Genomic DNA, 13641 nt, shown 5'->3' on the forward strand with positions numbered 1-13641 from the left:
CGGTAGGACTAAACCCTCATCTTTCATGCCAGGAAGGCAAGGGAAATTGTCTCAGGCTGGCAAAGCAAGAACTAGACCCATAAAATTATTATGTGTGCCTGCAGTGGACAAAACGAGAAAGCCTAAAACCAGAAGAAAATTATTTCCTTTGAAGAGAGGGAGACAGCACAGGAAACGTTAAGTCCTTGTTTTATAACTTTCTGGATGGTTTGAATTTTTCAGTGTGTGCTTTCTGCTTTTGTAAGCGGAAACTGGTGTGAAGGAGTCTGGTGGCCACTGTCAGGGCCTGACTGCAGCGGGTCAGGGTCAGCAGGACCAGACCCTGCCCTGGCCCCCCTACACACAGCTGGCCCCCATGAGCCGTGAGACTTTCTCTTTAGGTCTGGAAGTACATGTGCCCGTGGGAGACATCTATTTACAGACCTTTCAAAGAAAACTGCAAGTACAGTACAGACGTTTAAAAACAGCATGATTATATATATTTCGCAGTATTAAAATAACTGGAAGTGATTTGTGTCATGTGATTTTTCAATTTTACATCCAAAGAGTATCCTTCAGTTCAACACAGATACCAAGGCTACATTTGTCATTTAAAATGGAATAGTCTGGATCATGAGAGGTCCCTGGAGCCTGTGGCCACGGCGCTGGTGAGCACAGGAGCCCCTTGGGTGTACGGAGGAGGGAGGTCAGGCCCCCACATTCCTGCCCTCAATGGGACGTGTTAAAAGATAAACTGAGGCAGATTACAAATCTTAAGATTATATTTGGGCTGGGGAATTCCCTGTCGGTCCAGTGGTTAGGGCTGCATGCTTCCACTGCAAAGGGTGCCAGTTTGGTCCCTGGTTGGGGAACTAAGATCCTGAATGCCACTGGACCAAAAAAAAAAAAAAAGAAAGAAAGAAAGAAAGATCATGTTTGGACAAAAATTGACTGGAATGGGACAACCTCCAGCAGGAAGTGGTAGAGCACCTCACCCCCAGGAGCTGGAGAAAGTATACAGAAAAAGTGTAGAAACAAAGGAGGTTGTTGATTGGTAGGGCTTAAACCCCAGCTTTGTGTAGTTAGCTGTGATTGGCTGTGTGTGATTGGGATTTGCATTTCCTAACCTTGAGGTATTCACAGGCTTAGGTTTGGGTTTACTTGCATAGGTTCCATGCATTAGATGCCCCCAGCCAAGTGGACTTCTTGCTTAATTAATTTAAAACCTTAAGGAGGGAGTGGGTATCACAAGGGAAGAAACTGATATCCAGTGTGGAGCAGCATGTGACATCAGTGTTAGATATTTCTCAGAGTTTGTACTTCTAGTGGCCTGAACTAAGACCAGAAACTTCTCTGTGAAAGCTAATAAATGCATTTCCGGGACGGGAGTTCACTTCAACTCTTTCTGTCTTAAGCTTCTGCTCCCTGGACCTCAGTCTCACAGGCAAGATGCCCCACAGTCGTCCATCCCAGAGAGAGCAAGATGTGTGGTCCTTGCCTGGTGGGCACTGCTCTGGTCCCTGATTCCCCCTGGGATGATGTCTCCTCTCCTGGCACAAGTGCCCAAATAGAACATTTCAGAAGACCACTCCCCTGGTTTGTCCTTCTCAGGCACTCACAGGTCCTTGGCTCCAGTAAGCAGAGGAGACCCTCGGGCATGTGGAAGACAGAGGTCAGCCCTCTCCCAGTCCCTGCCCTGGTCACCCCAGGAGGGTTCCTCTTCAGCAAGTGCCACCCTCATTCTGGAGGTCTCCTGGTGTCACCAGAGAGTAGCTTCACCTGTTCTTAAACTTTTGTAATGTCAACTTAAAAAAATGCACAGCAAGAGAGTTGCAAGATAGGTTTTTATCTGAGGCAGAATGAGGACTGCGACCCAGATAGAGCACCTCAGATACTTCTGAGAAACTGCTCCAAGGAAGTAGTGGGGAAAGACAGTATATATGTGATTTTGGTGAAGGGGGAGTACAGGCAATCAAGCACTTTTTTTTTTTTTTTTGGTAGGAACTTTCTGCTTATCTCATGCAGTTTCTGCTAGTCCCAAGAAACAGTCACCACCATGAAGGATTTTAGTGCTTTTCTAGATATGAGGAGATACAAGAGTTGGGCTCATAAGATCAGCTCCTGAGAATATCTATCTGAAGACCTGTCCTGCTGGTTTTCCCAGAGCCCAGAGTGTTGAGGTGATCTAAACACACATTGGAAAAGAAATTCCAGACACAGAGCATTTCAGAAGGGAGTGAGTTTATTGAGAATAAAGAGCAGAGATAACGTGGGCGCTGTGAGTGTAGCGAGCCAACCTCTTGACAGACCTGGGAGAGTCGACAGCTTTCATGAGTTAATAGCCAATTTTTATAGCCTCAAGACAAAGAAAATGCCTGCTGGAAGGTTGGCATCAGGTGACTGGCTAGGGTGCTGTAGGGTGGGTAACAGGATGGACACTTTTGCCTAACTTGGAGTCAGGAAGCCTGCTGGTGGTGATCAGAGGCTTTCGGCAGATTACAAAGGGGGTTCAGGCAGTTCCAGCGAGGACCTTATTTCTGGGCTTTGCTTATATGGTCTTGGGGCAGGACTCAACAGGGTGCCTTGTTTCTGCTCTCCACCCTGAACTCCCTTGGGCGTATGGAAGGTCAGCATCTACAGCCGCACATGACTTAATCCTTGTAGAGGCAGATGGCAAGGGCCCATGGCAAGTGCCAATCTGTAGTTGACGGTAAATAGAATTGTACTTATGTTTTCCTCTGTGCCGTGGGACGCTTCTTGCTCAACAATACTTTTGAGACTCATCCAGGTTGTTGCATGTTTGGTAGTTCCTTTTCAACCCGAAGCAGCATTACACCGTGTGGATGTGCAACTAGTTGGAATTACGAAGATCCACAATATTAAGGATTGGGAGCAGCTGCTTTACATTTTTAAAGTTCACTTATTTTTATTTGACATTAAAAAAAACCAATAGAGTTTGCTTCTTCGAACAGTTTTGGGTTTGCAGAAACATTGAGTAGAAAGTACAGAGAGTTCCCGTGTAGCCCCTCCCCTGACTCAGTTTACCCTGTTGTTCACAGCTTGCATTAATGTGGTGCATTTGTCACAATTAATGAACCTACATTGACTCATCCTAATTACTCAAAGTCCATAATTTACATGAGGGTTCACTGTTGGTGTCCTACTTGCTCTGGGTTTGGACAAACGTATGTTAACATGTATCCATCATCATAGAAAGTTTCGCTGCCCTAAAAATTCTCTGTGCTCTGTCTGTTCATTCCTACCCTGAAACCTTGGCACTGGTCCTTATACTGTTTCCACTGCTTTGCCTTCCTGCAATGTCCTATAGTTGGAATTCTGCAATATGTGAGGAATTGGCTGTGCTTGCATCTGAAAGAAAGGGGCTATCAGGGCAAGGCTGGGAGGAGGGTGGGGGAGGGACATGGTAGGGCCTGGGACCTGCCTGACCCCCTCTTTTTTCCCACCAGGTCTTGCCAAGCCCATTGGTCTGGTGGAGGGGCCAGGAGGCCTGGGCCAGGGCGGCATGGCAGCCACGCTGCGGGATGGCAGCCAGGAGACGGAAGGCAGGTTCGAGGAATACGGGTACAATGCACAGCTCAGCGACCGCATCTCCCTGGACCGTACCATCCCGGACTACAGGCCCAAAAAGTGAGTACGCAGCCTCTCCCACAGGCACCTCCAAGCAGCACCCCTGCAGGCCCAGGCATCTCCCTGGACCGTACCATCCCGGACTACAGGCCCAAAAAGTGAGTACGCGGCCTCTCCCACAGGCACCTCCAAGCAGCACCCCTGCAGGCCCAGGCTCCTGGCATCCAGACATTTACAGGGCAGAGCGGAGGGAAGGGCGCCCTGGCTGGCAGGGCCCTCCCCATCTGCCTTCTCTGGGTTCTCTGCCCCCAGCGTCCTGCCCCCTGTGCCCTGGGTGTCCTCTGCAGGTGCCCACCACAGGACTGAGTCTGGACCTGCCCAGGAAGCTGGGCCTCACTAGCTGATGCTCCAGGTGCCACCACTTTAGATGACACAAGTGACAAGTGACACAAGCTGGAAGCATCAGACTCTGCCAAGTACATTTGTCCTCCCTGCTTTTGGTCCAGGAACTGCAACGGCGGATGGAAAGTCTGCCTGAAACGAGCCTTGCCTATGTCTAAAAGATATTCCCATGTCTGTCAGTTGCCTCTAAACGCCAGGTCCACTGATCCCCAAAGCCACAGCAGTTGAGTCAGAAAAGTCAGACCCATGGATGGCTGTGGCCTTGCCTTCCGGTCCCTTGACTGATTCCTGGTCTCAGACCACTGCGTCCTGTACTAAAGCTCACTAGGTCCTTTGGCAGAGGTGAGATTGGAACAAAATGCCATACTGAGTGGACCTCATTGCTTCAATAAATCAGCCAAGCAGGGTGCCTGGGCACTGGGCATGAATGAAGAGTTTGGCCAGACTCCTTGCTGTGGCTCCAGCCACAGCTGGGAACCTAGAACAAGCAAAACACTTTCAGCCACACCTTTCCAGCAGAGACCGGAGTTTAGGCCTAGGCCAGGCTGGCCAGCCGTGTAGTCAGAGCTGATATTGTGGGTCCTGAGATGGTGACAGGTCGTGCCTTGGCCTCTGAAGCAGTCTTTCAGGAAAGGCAGATGGGGGGTGGGAGTGTATCTACTTTTAGCTGCTATCTTGGTTTACCCCTCTTCCTGCTGTGGCCTCTGAGACAGGACTCTGGTTTGTAAAGTGGTCCCAGAAACTCTTCCCAGATGGCTTAGTGGTAAATAATCTGCCTGCCAATGCAGGAAATGCAGGAGACATGAGTTTTATCTCTGGGTCAGGAAGATCCCCTGGAGAAGGAAATGACAATCCACTCCAGTATTCTTGCCTGAGAAATCCCATGGGGAGAGGAGACTAGCAGGCAACATTCCCCTGGTTTGCAGAGTCTGATGACAGCAACTGAGCACAAACACACACCCAGAACCCCTGGGAGGGAATGGGAAGGCTGTCAGGGAAGGGCTGGACCCTGAGAGGGTGCATCATTGTTGTGGGTTCAGGTGGATGGTGGCAGATCAGTGCCACTGGGGATGGAGGCAGTTATGGAGTTAGCCTCGGGGTTACCCAAGCCTAGGGAGGACTAGGAGCGGTTCTCACAGACTCCTCATTCATCCAAACTTGAGGGCTTGCTGCAGGGGCAGTGAGGTGAGATGCCCAGAGACCAGTTTCCCGGTGTGGGGCAGGGCTGGTATGAGCATGCGGCCGCAACAGGGAGTGCTGGGGCCTGGGACGTGGTAACCAGCCTGTCTGCCCCATTCTGATTCCATGTGCTCGCCCCACCCTGTCCCTTAGATGTGCTGGTGTGTTCCCTGGAGAGCTTGGAGCCACACGGTAGGAGGTTAGGTTCCCTCGTGACTCCATACCAGGAAATTACCCTTCTGTCCCCGATACAGTCAGAGAGCCTAGAGCGGGCGGCTCCCACCTGCTCCACCACGCACTGCAGGTGACGGTGCTGTTTTATTTTCATCACATTATTTTCACCACTGAAATAGCACAAGTAGTGCCTCTTTCCATTTGCAGGGATGACATAAAGGTCCCCTTTTGAATAAAAAGTGCATTTAGGTGTAAAAAGCCCAATTTGGAGAAACATCCTAAGTAAGTAATAAGGCAGGGGGTGCCGAGATTGACAGCAGACAGGCACGGACCTGAATGAGTCAGGTTTGGGAAGCTCCAGTCTGTGCTCTGAGGTTGCATGAGCGCGCGCATGTGCTCGCACAAGAACGTGCGTGAGTGCGCCTGTGGTCCAGTGTGCGTTGATTTCTGAAAGCCACCCTCCCCCCACCCTTCAATTGTGTCCTGACTTTTGGAGAATGACCCCAGTTATCCCGTCAGCACAGCTGCTGGAATTTAGCACCATTCTTGGCTCTGAGCCCCTGGGCAGCCATGGTGTCATTCGGAGGAACCCAAAGGGCAGCTTCAATAACTCACTAAAGGACTCGCAGGGCTCAGCAGAGCTGTTAGACATGTGGTGCTGTTTGTTGTCACTGAAGAACAACAGGAAGGAGTCCCAGATGCCCCTCAGAGCCGTGGGGCTCGCGGGGACAGTGCCAGATTCTCCCCGCTGGGAGGTGTTAGCGCACGGGGACGTATTGCCACCAGGGGCGCCCTTGAGCCTTGGTATCTGGGTTTTTACTGGCTGACCTCAGTCTCCAAGCTCCTGCAGAGGTCAAGCTGAGGCCCCACATGAACTTACTTGCAGCAAAGATTACCCTGCGAGGCTCCAGGACTCTCATCAAGCAGGATGTTCCAAGGGCTCAGACGTCACCTCCCAGGAGGTACAGGGCGTGGACAAGCCAGATTCCCTCCTATGACCTCTCCCCGTGCACGTGGTCCTAGTGGGGACACCTCAGCTGACTTGGCTCAGAGGTGGCGCCATGCTCCACTTCCCTGAGTCACATGGAATATCGGGTCACAGGACCCCGTCCCTGTGACTCCAGGGGACTTGCAGCCACTGGACGCGGGTCAGAGACAGTAGGAGAGTGTTCCTTCCCCTCCTGCATCTGTTCCTTTACCTCATAGTATTCGTTGTCATGACTGAAGAAAGCCCTTTCTTACCCTGTTTCCCAGTTACCACATCCTTTCTGTGGTTCTATGGAACCTTCTAGAACCCTTCCAAGCGGCCTCTGTACGGCTGTACCCCTTGCCCAATAGGCATCGGGCTTGTGTTCAGTCACAAAGAAGTTACAGCGGTGCTGATTCCCCCCAGGCCTGCTTTCCAAGTGGTCCCAGCCCTCAGGGCTCAGGGTGACTGGACCTCAGTCCCAGCCCTGGGCCAAGGGCAGGGGTCTCCCAATGGTCTTGCTCCCTCTCCAAACATCAGAGCAGTGGCAGTTATAGAAAAGATGAGAATCTGCCTGTAACAGACTTGTCCTTTGCCTCCTCCAAATCCGCTTCTCTTTCTTAGGGCAGTAGCTCCCGGTTCAATGTGGGGACCAATGGAAACATCCCACTTCTGCTGGAGTTGGTCACATGACCCAGGGCTAAGCCAATCAGAGCTTATGGTCAACTGGCCACAGTGATTGGATCAGGAAGATCATATGGTCTAGAGCAGTTGAGAGTGCGTCTTGGAATTGCTTGAGGCCCTGAGGGAAGAGTCAAGCTTCCCCACCCCACAGTAAAACTGCAAGTTTAGGAGCCTGGGGAGCTACACCATATTATCAACAGGAAGGAGGAGCTTGAACTCCCAGGGCTCACCTGTGAAACCCAAGAGAAAAATCCAGTGCAGGGCTTGGCAGAGCTGTGAGGTGGGGAGGAACTGGGTTCTAGTATCATGCTGTGAGCACCTGGATCCAGCTGTCCCTGAATCCACTTGCAATAAATTACCAATAAATGAAAAAATAAATCCTCCAGACTCTGCAGTAAATTAGAATATGCACACATTCATTGTTGTTTTAGTTACTAAGTCACGTCCAAGTCTTTGCAACCCCAGGCTCCTCTGTCCTCTGAGGATAGGAGCCTCTGTCCCCAGGCTCCTCCTGGGATTTCCCAGGCAAGAATACTGAAGTGGGTTGCCATTTCCCTCTCTAGGGTGGTCTTCCTGGCCCAGAGGTGGAATCCACGTCTCCTGCTTGGCAGGTGGATTCTTTACACCTACACGTGTATATCTAAATTTTTTGCTTAAGCAAATTTGCATTGGCCTTTCTGATTTTTAAGTGTAAAGTGCTCCACCTGAAGTGTGTGGTGCGTCACTGCACACCCTCCTGTCCTCGGAAGCACCTCCTGGGTCTTGCTGGGCCTGGGATTTGCTCCAGTAGCAGGAGCAATTCTGACTTTCCCTTTGAGGATTCAGACCCACCCTCCCCTCACAGAGCAGGCGGGCCACCTGTGAGGAATCTCAGTCTGCCAAAATAAAAACTGACGGAGCGATCAATCCCAGTTGTCATTCTCACGTTACAAAAGAAGACATCAGGGCGAACTTTGCAAGAGCTGACATTTACAATCCACCTTAATTGATAGAAACCTGATTTACAGAAACTCTGATCTGCAGGGGCAGAGCTCTCTGCCTCCCTGAATTAGAGAATATGGATTTTATTTTAGTTACTTGTTTGTTTATGTACAAATTCTTCCCCCAGAAAAGAAATGAGAAGTCTTTGGCACCAGGCGCCCCTATCCCCATGGGCAATGTGGCTGGGGAACTAGAAATAAAAAGAGGCCTTCCCATTCCCCTCCCCAGGCCCCCTCCTTCATGTCCCTCCCCCATACCCTTCCCCTTCTCCCCTCCTGCCCCATACTCTCTACCCTGGGCCTTTCTGGAGCTTACTGCCTCCAGTCACTCAGCCCAGAGCTTCCCTCTATGCTCAGCAGACTGCATCTAGGGGATTATTCAAGGCATCGTGAGAGCATTGCATAAAACATGGGCCCCAGTTTGCTGAGTTGGTAAGACTTAAAACCCAATTTTAAATGACTTAAGAAAAAATAAAGGGGGGGAATTTATTGGCCCAGGCACTGAATGGTAGGCTTTCAGGTGTGGCTTGATCTAGGGGATGCTGCTGTTGCCATCAGCTCTGCCTGCCTTCAAGTCAGCCCCAGGATCAGTCAGGATCCTGGAATGAAACTGATGGCATCCTCAGGTGGGATGTAGGCAGAATCTAGGAAACCCACGAGGGATGTTGAGGCATCAGAGAGGACAGCAATAAGTGCTCAATAAAATGCAGTAGCCTTGTGCCTTATGTTCTGCAGTGGGGTGGGGGAGTGTCAGAAAATCTTTTCTGAAAAAGGCCATGTGTTAAAAATAAAACAAACCCCTCACTGTTTATTCTCACAACGATACCACACTCAACAACAACTCTGGTATCAGATATGTAAGTTTCCCCCTCACTGACCAATTCTCTGACACCAGCTGCATGTCCTACAGTTCGATTCTGTTCTGACACCATCTGCTTGGAGTCAGTGTTAGACCCTACAGGTGAAACTCAGATGTCAATCTCAAATCTAGGCTGCCCCTGGCACTTCTGACCCCTCCTTGGCTTCAGACACTTGCTAGAACTGCTCACAGAACTCAGGGAAGCACCTGTGTCTACTGGCCTCTTCTGTAATAACGATATGATAAAGGTCACAGAGAGACAGCCAGATGGGGAGTGCTCAGGGACATCTGGGAGGGTCCGGAGCACAGGAGATTCTCCTGGAGGAGTACCCATCCTCCCAGCTTCCCAGGCGCTCATCAGAAAGAACCCGCCTGCCAATGCAGGTAGATATAGGAGACGCAGGTTTGATCCTTGGGTCTGGAAGATTCCCTGGAGGAGGGCATGGCAACCCACTACAGTATTCTTGCCTGGAGAATCCCATGGACAGAGAAGTCTGGCAGGCTACAGTCCATGAGATCACAAAGAGTCAGACACAACTGAAGTGACTTAGCATGCAACCTCTTGGCACGGGTTATTTGGGAACCCAGAAACTCTAGATCACCTACTTTAGAGACTTTCATAAATGCTTCATCACATAGGCACGGTCCATTTTTAGCTTCATTTTCAGCCCCTTCCTCCCTGGACGGTGGAGATGGGGGTGAGTGTTCTAACTTCTAATCATGGTTTGGTCCTTTTGGTGACCGGTCCCCAAGCAGGACCCACCCAGAATCACCTCATTAGAATAAAACTTCTTCCCTAAACCCAGGAGCTTTCAAGGCACTCAGGAGCTCAGTGTAGGCATTCTGACTTCGCCCATCACCCTGGAGGTTCCAAGGGTGTCTCCCTGTGTCAGGAAATGGGGGCAGAGACCAGTATGTATTTCTCATAATTTCATGAAGCAGAGAGTAAACGTTTCAGCCTTTTGGGCAGGGTTGAGAGCACAGAACAATTTACACCATCAGGAAGCAGCCTGTGCCTGGCGAGTTATCCTGGTCTTACCTTCCTCACATCACCCGGTTGACATATCACATTTTTCAAAGGTGGATTCAAAACCCTCCTCTGGAGCCCTGCCTTCATCGAGAGGTGTAGAGAGTGTCCCTCTGCTTCCAATTGGGTGGGCTTGTATGGCTGGTCATCCCACTGAGGAGGACGGAGGGGAGGCAGTAGGGCTTCGAGGGTCCCCAGCCAGCCAGCCACGGCCCCTGGCCCATAAGCCGTCATGTTGTGAGGAAACCTCAGCATGTTCTGTCAGAGTGTCCACCTGGCCAGGCTCCGAGAGCCAGGCTCAGAGACACGCCAGCCAGCACGCCTGCCCCAGGCTCCGCAACAGCCCAGCCCGCAGTACCTGATCTGATATTGCCAGCTGAGGCTTCTAGGGGCCACGAGAGGGACTCAGAGGACAATGTGATGCGCTAAGGATGCCTGGCGCCCGAGGGAGGAGGTCCGAGCCTGGCCCTGCGGCAAGACTGATACGGGGCTTGCAAGGCTGACAGTGGCAGCTGACATGTCATGGCCATGCCTGGTGCTTTTGAGGCCCTCAGCAAACGTCCATGGAGGATTAAATGAGCAAACGCACAAATCCAAGCTCAGTCTATGCCCGTTGGAAACTTTCAGAGTTTGGTTTCCTGAGCAACCTTTAGCTCCCGGAGCCCATCCATCCAATTGGAAACTGCCCTACTGACTGGTTCTGGTAGGTGTGGTCCTCAGAATCACACGAGGGTAGGAGCATGCGCATGTGTGCACTGGGCCTGCACACACGTGTGGATGTGTGCTAATCCCAGCTGGCACCCCCTTCCACTCTCAACCCAAAGTTCTCTCTACCTTTCTCCATTAGGTACACTATCGATTTCCCTTTGTCTGGAGGTAGAGAGGTTTTCTAATTAAGCAGCAGCTTTAATTATGCCACAAAGCACATAGCATAGATCTTGATTATTAAGACTGGGCCTTGGATAATGGAAGGAAGACTGGCAAACCCAAATTAAACAGCATCATAAAAATGAATGGCCTCATCTGAGACCCCATCCTGCCCCCCATTAGGTGCTGGCGAAGACTTAGTACCTGTTAGTCGTCTCCGCTGCGCACGGCTTGGCTGTCAAGTGTAATAAGTGCAGATTTAGTGGATGGCGACTGTGAGGCACTGTAGGCAGGCCCCGCATGCCGATCCGACTCCACGCAGTGGCTCCAACACCGCTGCTGGAGGGCTGAGGCTCTGCAAGTGGAGGCGTGTCCCAGACGGATGGGATGGGATGGAAAGTGTGGGGTTGTCATGGAAACATGCCAGGTTTTTTTTTTTTTTCCCTCGGGTGGAACTGCTGCAGCCAGTTGACCCTCTTTCCCTCCCACCAGCTCCCAGAGCCCCTGGAGCCTCGTCTGTGCTCAGGGAAAGAGGTGTCTAGGGAGGGCAGGGACCCATCAGGTGAGCCCGCTTCTCAGCGTGGGATGGTCACTGCTGGGAACAGACCCCCCACCCTCTTGCTCTCCTGCAGACTGGGCTCTTCCTTGGAGCCATCTGGTCCCCTGGCAGCAGGTCTAAGGCTTTATTAGTTTCAGGAGACAGGAGAAACAGGGCCACCTCCCCCGTGGCTCCATCTCAGCTGGGGATGTGCTGGATGGCAGAGCAGGGCCCAGTCAATGTGGGACTGGATGAACAAACAGCTGGGGTCCCGTGTTTCCCTTCCTTTCCACCGTCCTCCCCATGGGCTCACCGAGCATCCTCAGAGGCCCTGCTGGGGCTTCTGGAGCAACAGAATGAAGACATCGGTGCTGGGCTGGACTCCTGCATGTGAAGGGTCATTGGCCTCTGGCCCAGCGACCTCAGGAACTGTCTGAGGGAGGGCCTGGAGGGACCAGAGGTCATAGGCCCTGAAGATCGCACACTTGGGCCCTGATTGACCTTGCTGCCAGGCAGAGGCACTCCAGGAGGCCCAGGGCTCCTCTATAGCATTGCACCCAGGGATTTGCAGCCTGGCCACTGGTGCAGTCCACTCGCTTTCCTGGGTGTGGGCAGGCCTCAGGGCACCTGGATAGCGACCATGCCCTTCAGCCCACAATTCCAAGTGTGACTCTCCCACCGGGCCTCTTATGAGGGGGATGTGGGAGGGGTCTTTCTCTGCACGGCCCAACGTTCTGTTTCTGACTGGCTTTTGCTCTGAGCTCTGAAGGTGTATGTGCTCTGCTACTGCTGCTAAGTCACTTCAGTCGTGTCTGACTCTGTGCCACCCCATACACGGCAGCCCACCAGGCTCCCCCCGTCCGTGGGATTCTCCAAGCAAGAACACTGGAGTGGGCTGCCATTTCCTTCTCCAATATATGAAAGTGAAAAGTGAAAGTGAAGTCTCTCAGTCATGTCCGACTCTTGGCAACCCCATGGACTGCAGCCCACCAGGCTCCTCCATCCATGGGATTTTCCAGGCAAGAGTACTGGAGTGGGGTGCCATTGCCTTCTCCTGTGTGTGCTCAGATCTCCTCAGATATGTGGTGTCAAGATCATGCATCGCAGCCCATGTGTCTCTCCGAGGGTTTGTGCAAGTCAGCCTGCAGCTGCTTACTGCATGCAAGTGGGGGCCTAGATGTGGAAGAGTGAGCACTTGATCTGTGCTTGCCCTTAGCTCCACGCGCAGGTGCCTCCAATAAATGTGAGCCATTTGGCTTCCCTCAAATCTGCCTGCTAATGGGGGGCACACGGGTTTGACCCCTGGTCCGGGAAGATCCCACATGCCTCAGAGCAACTAAGTCCTTGTGCCACAGCTGCTGAGCTGGTGCTTAAAGCCGGAGAGCCAAAACGAGAGAAGCCACCACCACGAGAAGCCTGGGCACTGCAACTAGAGATTAACCCCACTTGCCACAACTAGAGAAAGCCCTCCATCAACAACAAAGACCCAGTAGAGCCAAAAATCATTAAAAATAAATAAATAAATAAAATGTGAGCCGTTAACATCTCCACAGTGTGCGGCCGTGTGCAAGGTGCCCTATGTGTGCACGCATGAGAATGCACGCATGGGCATGTGTAATACGTATGTGTACATCTATGTCGTGTGTATGTGTGTTTGCATAGTGTTTTACTTGTGTGAAAGTGAAAGTTGCTCAGTCGTGTCTGACTCTGTGTGTGGGCTTCCTCAGTAGCTCAGCTGGTAAAGAAAGAATCCACTTGCCATGCAGGATACCCCGGTTCAGTCCTGGGTCAGGAAGAGCCGCTGGAGAAGGGATAGGCTACCCACTCGAGTATTCTTGGGCTTACCCGGTGGCTCAACTTATAAAGAATCTGCCTGTGATGTCGGAGGCTGGGTTCAGTCCCTAGGTTGGGAAGATTCCCTGGAGAAGGGAACAGTTACCCACGCCGGTATTCTGGACTGGAGAATTCCATGGACATGGGGTCGCAAAGAGTCGGACACGACTGAGCGACTTTCACTTCACTATTACTTGTGTGCATGTGTGCTTATACATCTGTGCAGTGTATGCACACGAGTGCGTGTGTGTGCACATACATACTGTTTCTGGGAGGTCTTGTAGCCAACTCCCTGGACAGAAGGATGGACTCAGTCTTGGAAAGACCCAAGCAGGAGGCTCTGGTGTTTCTCATCCTGCTGGTCTCCAGTTCCTACCTTCCCTAGCAGCCTCATCTGGGCTGGTTTTCTGTGGGGGATGCTCTGCCCCTGTGCCCATCAGAATCCTGCCTTGGGCACTGTGGTGGCCCGAGCTAGCTGGGGATTCCAGGCTCACCTTGATGTCCCTGAGAGGGCAGAAGCATGTTGACCCAGCAGGGAGATCCCACTGCCTTGGTGACAGGCTT

The 13641-nt window shown here is 51.8% G+C and overlaps 1 protein-coding gene across 1 annotated transcript in view; it reads left to right on the forward strand.

Moving 5' to 3' along the window:
* The window catches only part of GALNT9 (polypeptide N-acetylgalactosaminyltransferase 9), a 120716-nt gene that overhangs the window by 30045 nt on the left and 77030 nt on the right, over window positions 1-13641 (forward strand). Inside the window, exon 2 of the mRNA XM_069558598.1 lies at window positions 3447-3627. Coding sequence (XP_069414699.1) covers window positions 3447-3627 — 181 coding nt within the window. The remainder of the gene's footprint in view (window positions 1-3446; window positions 3628-13641) is intronic.

Source organism: Ovis canadensis, chromosome 17, assembly GCF_042477335.2.
Source record: "Ovis canadensis isolate MfBH-ARS-UI-01 breed Bighorn chromosome 17, ARS-UI_OviCan_v2, whole genome shotgun sequence".
Classification (NCBI taxonomy): domain Eukaryota; kingdom Metazoa; phylum Chordata; class Mammalia; order Artiodactyla; family Bovidae; genus Ovis; species Ovis canadensis.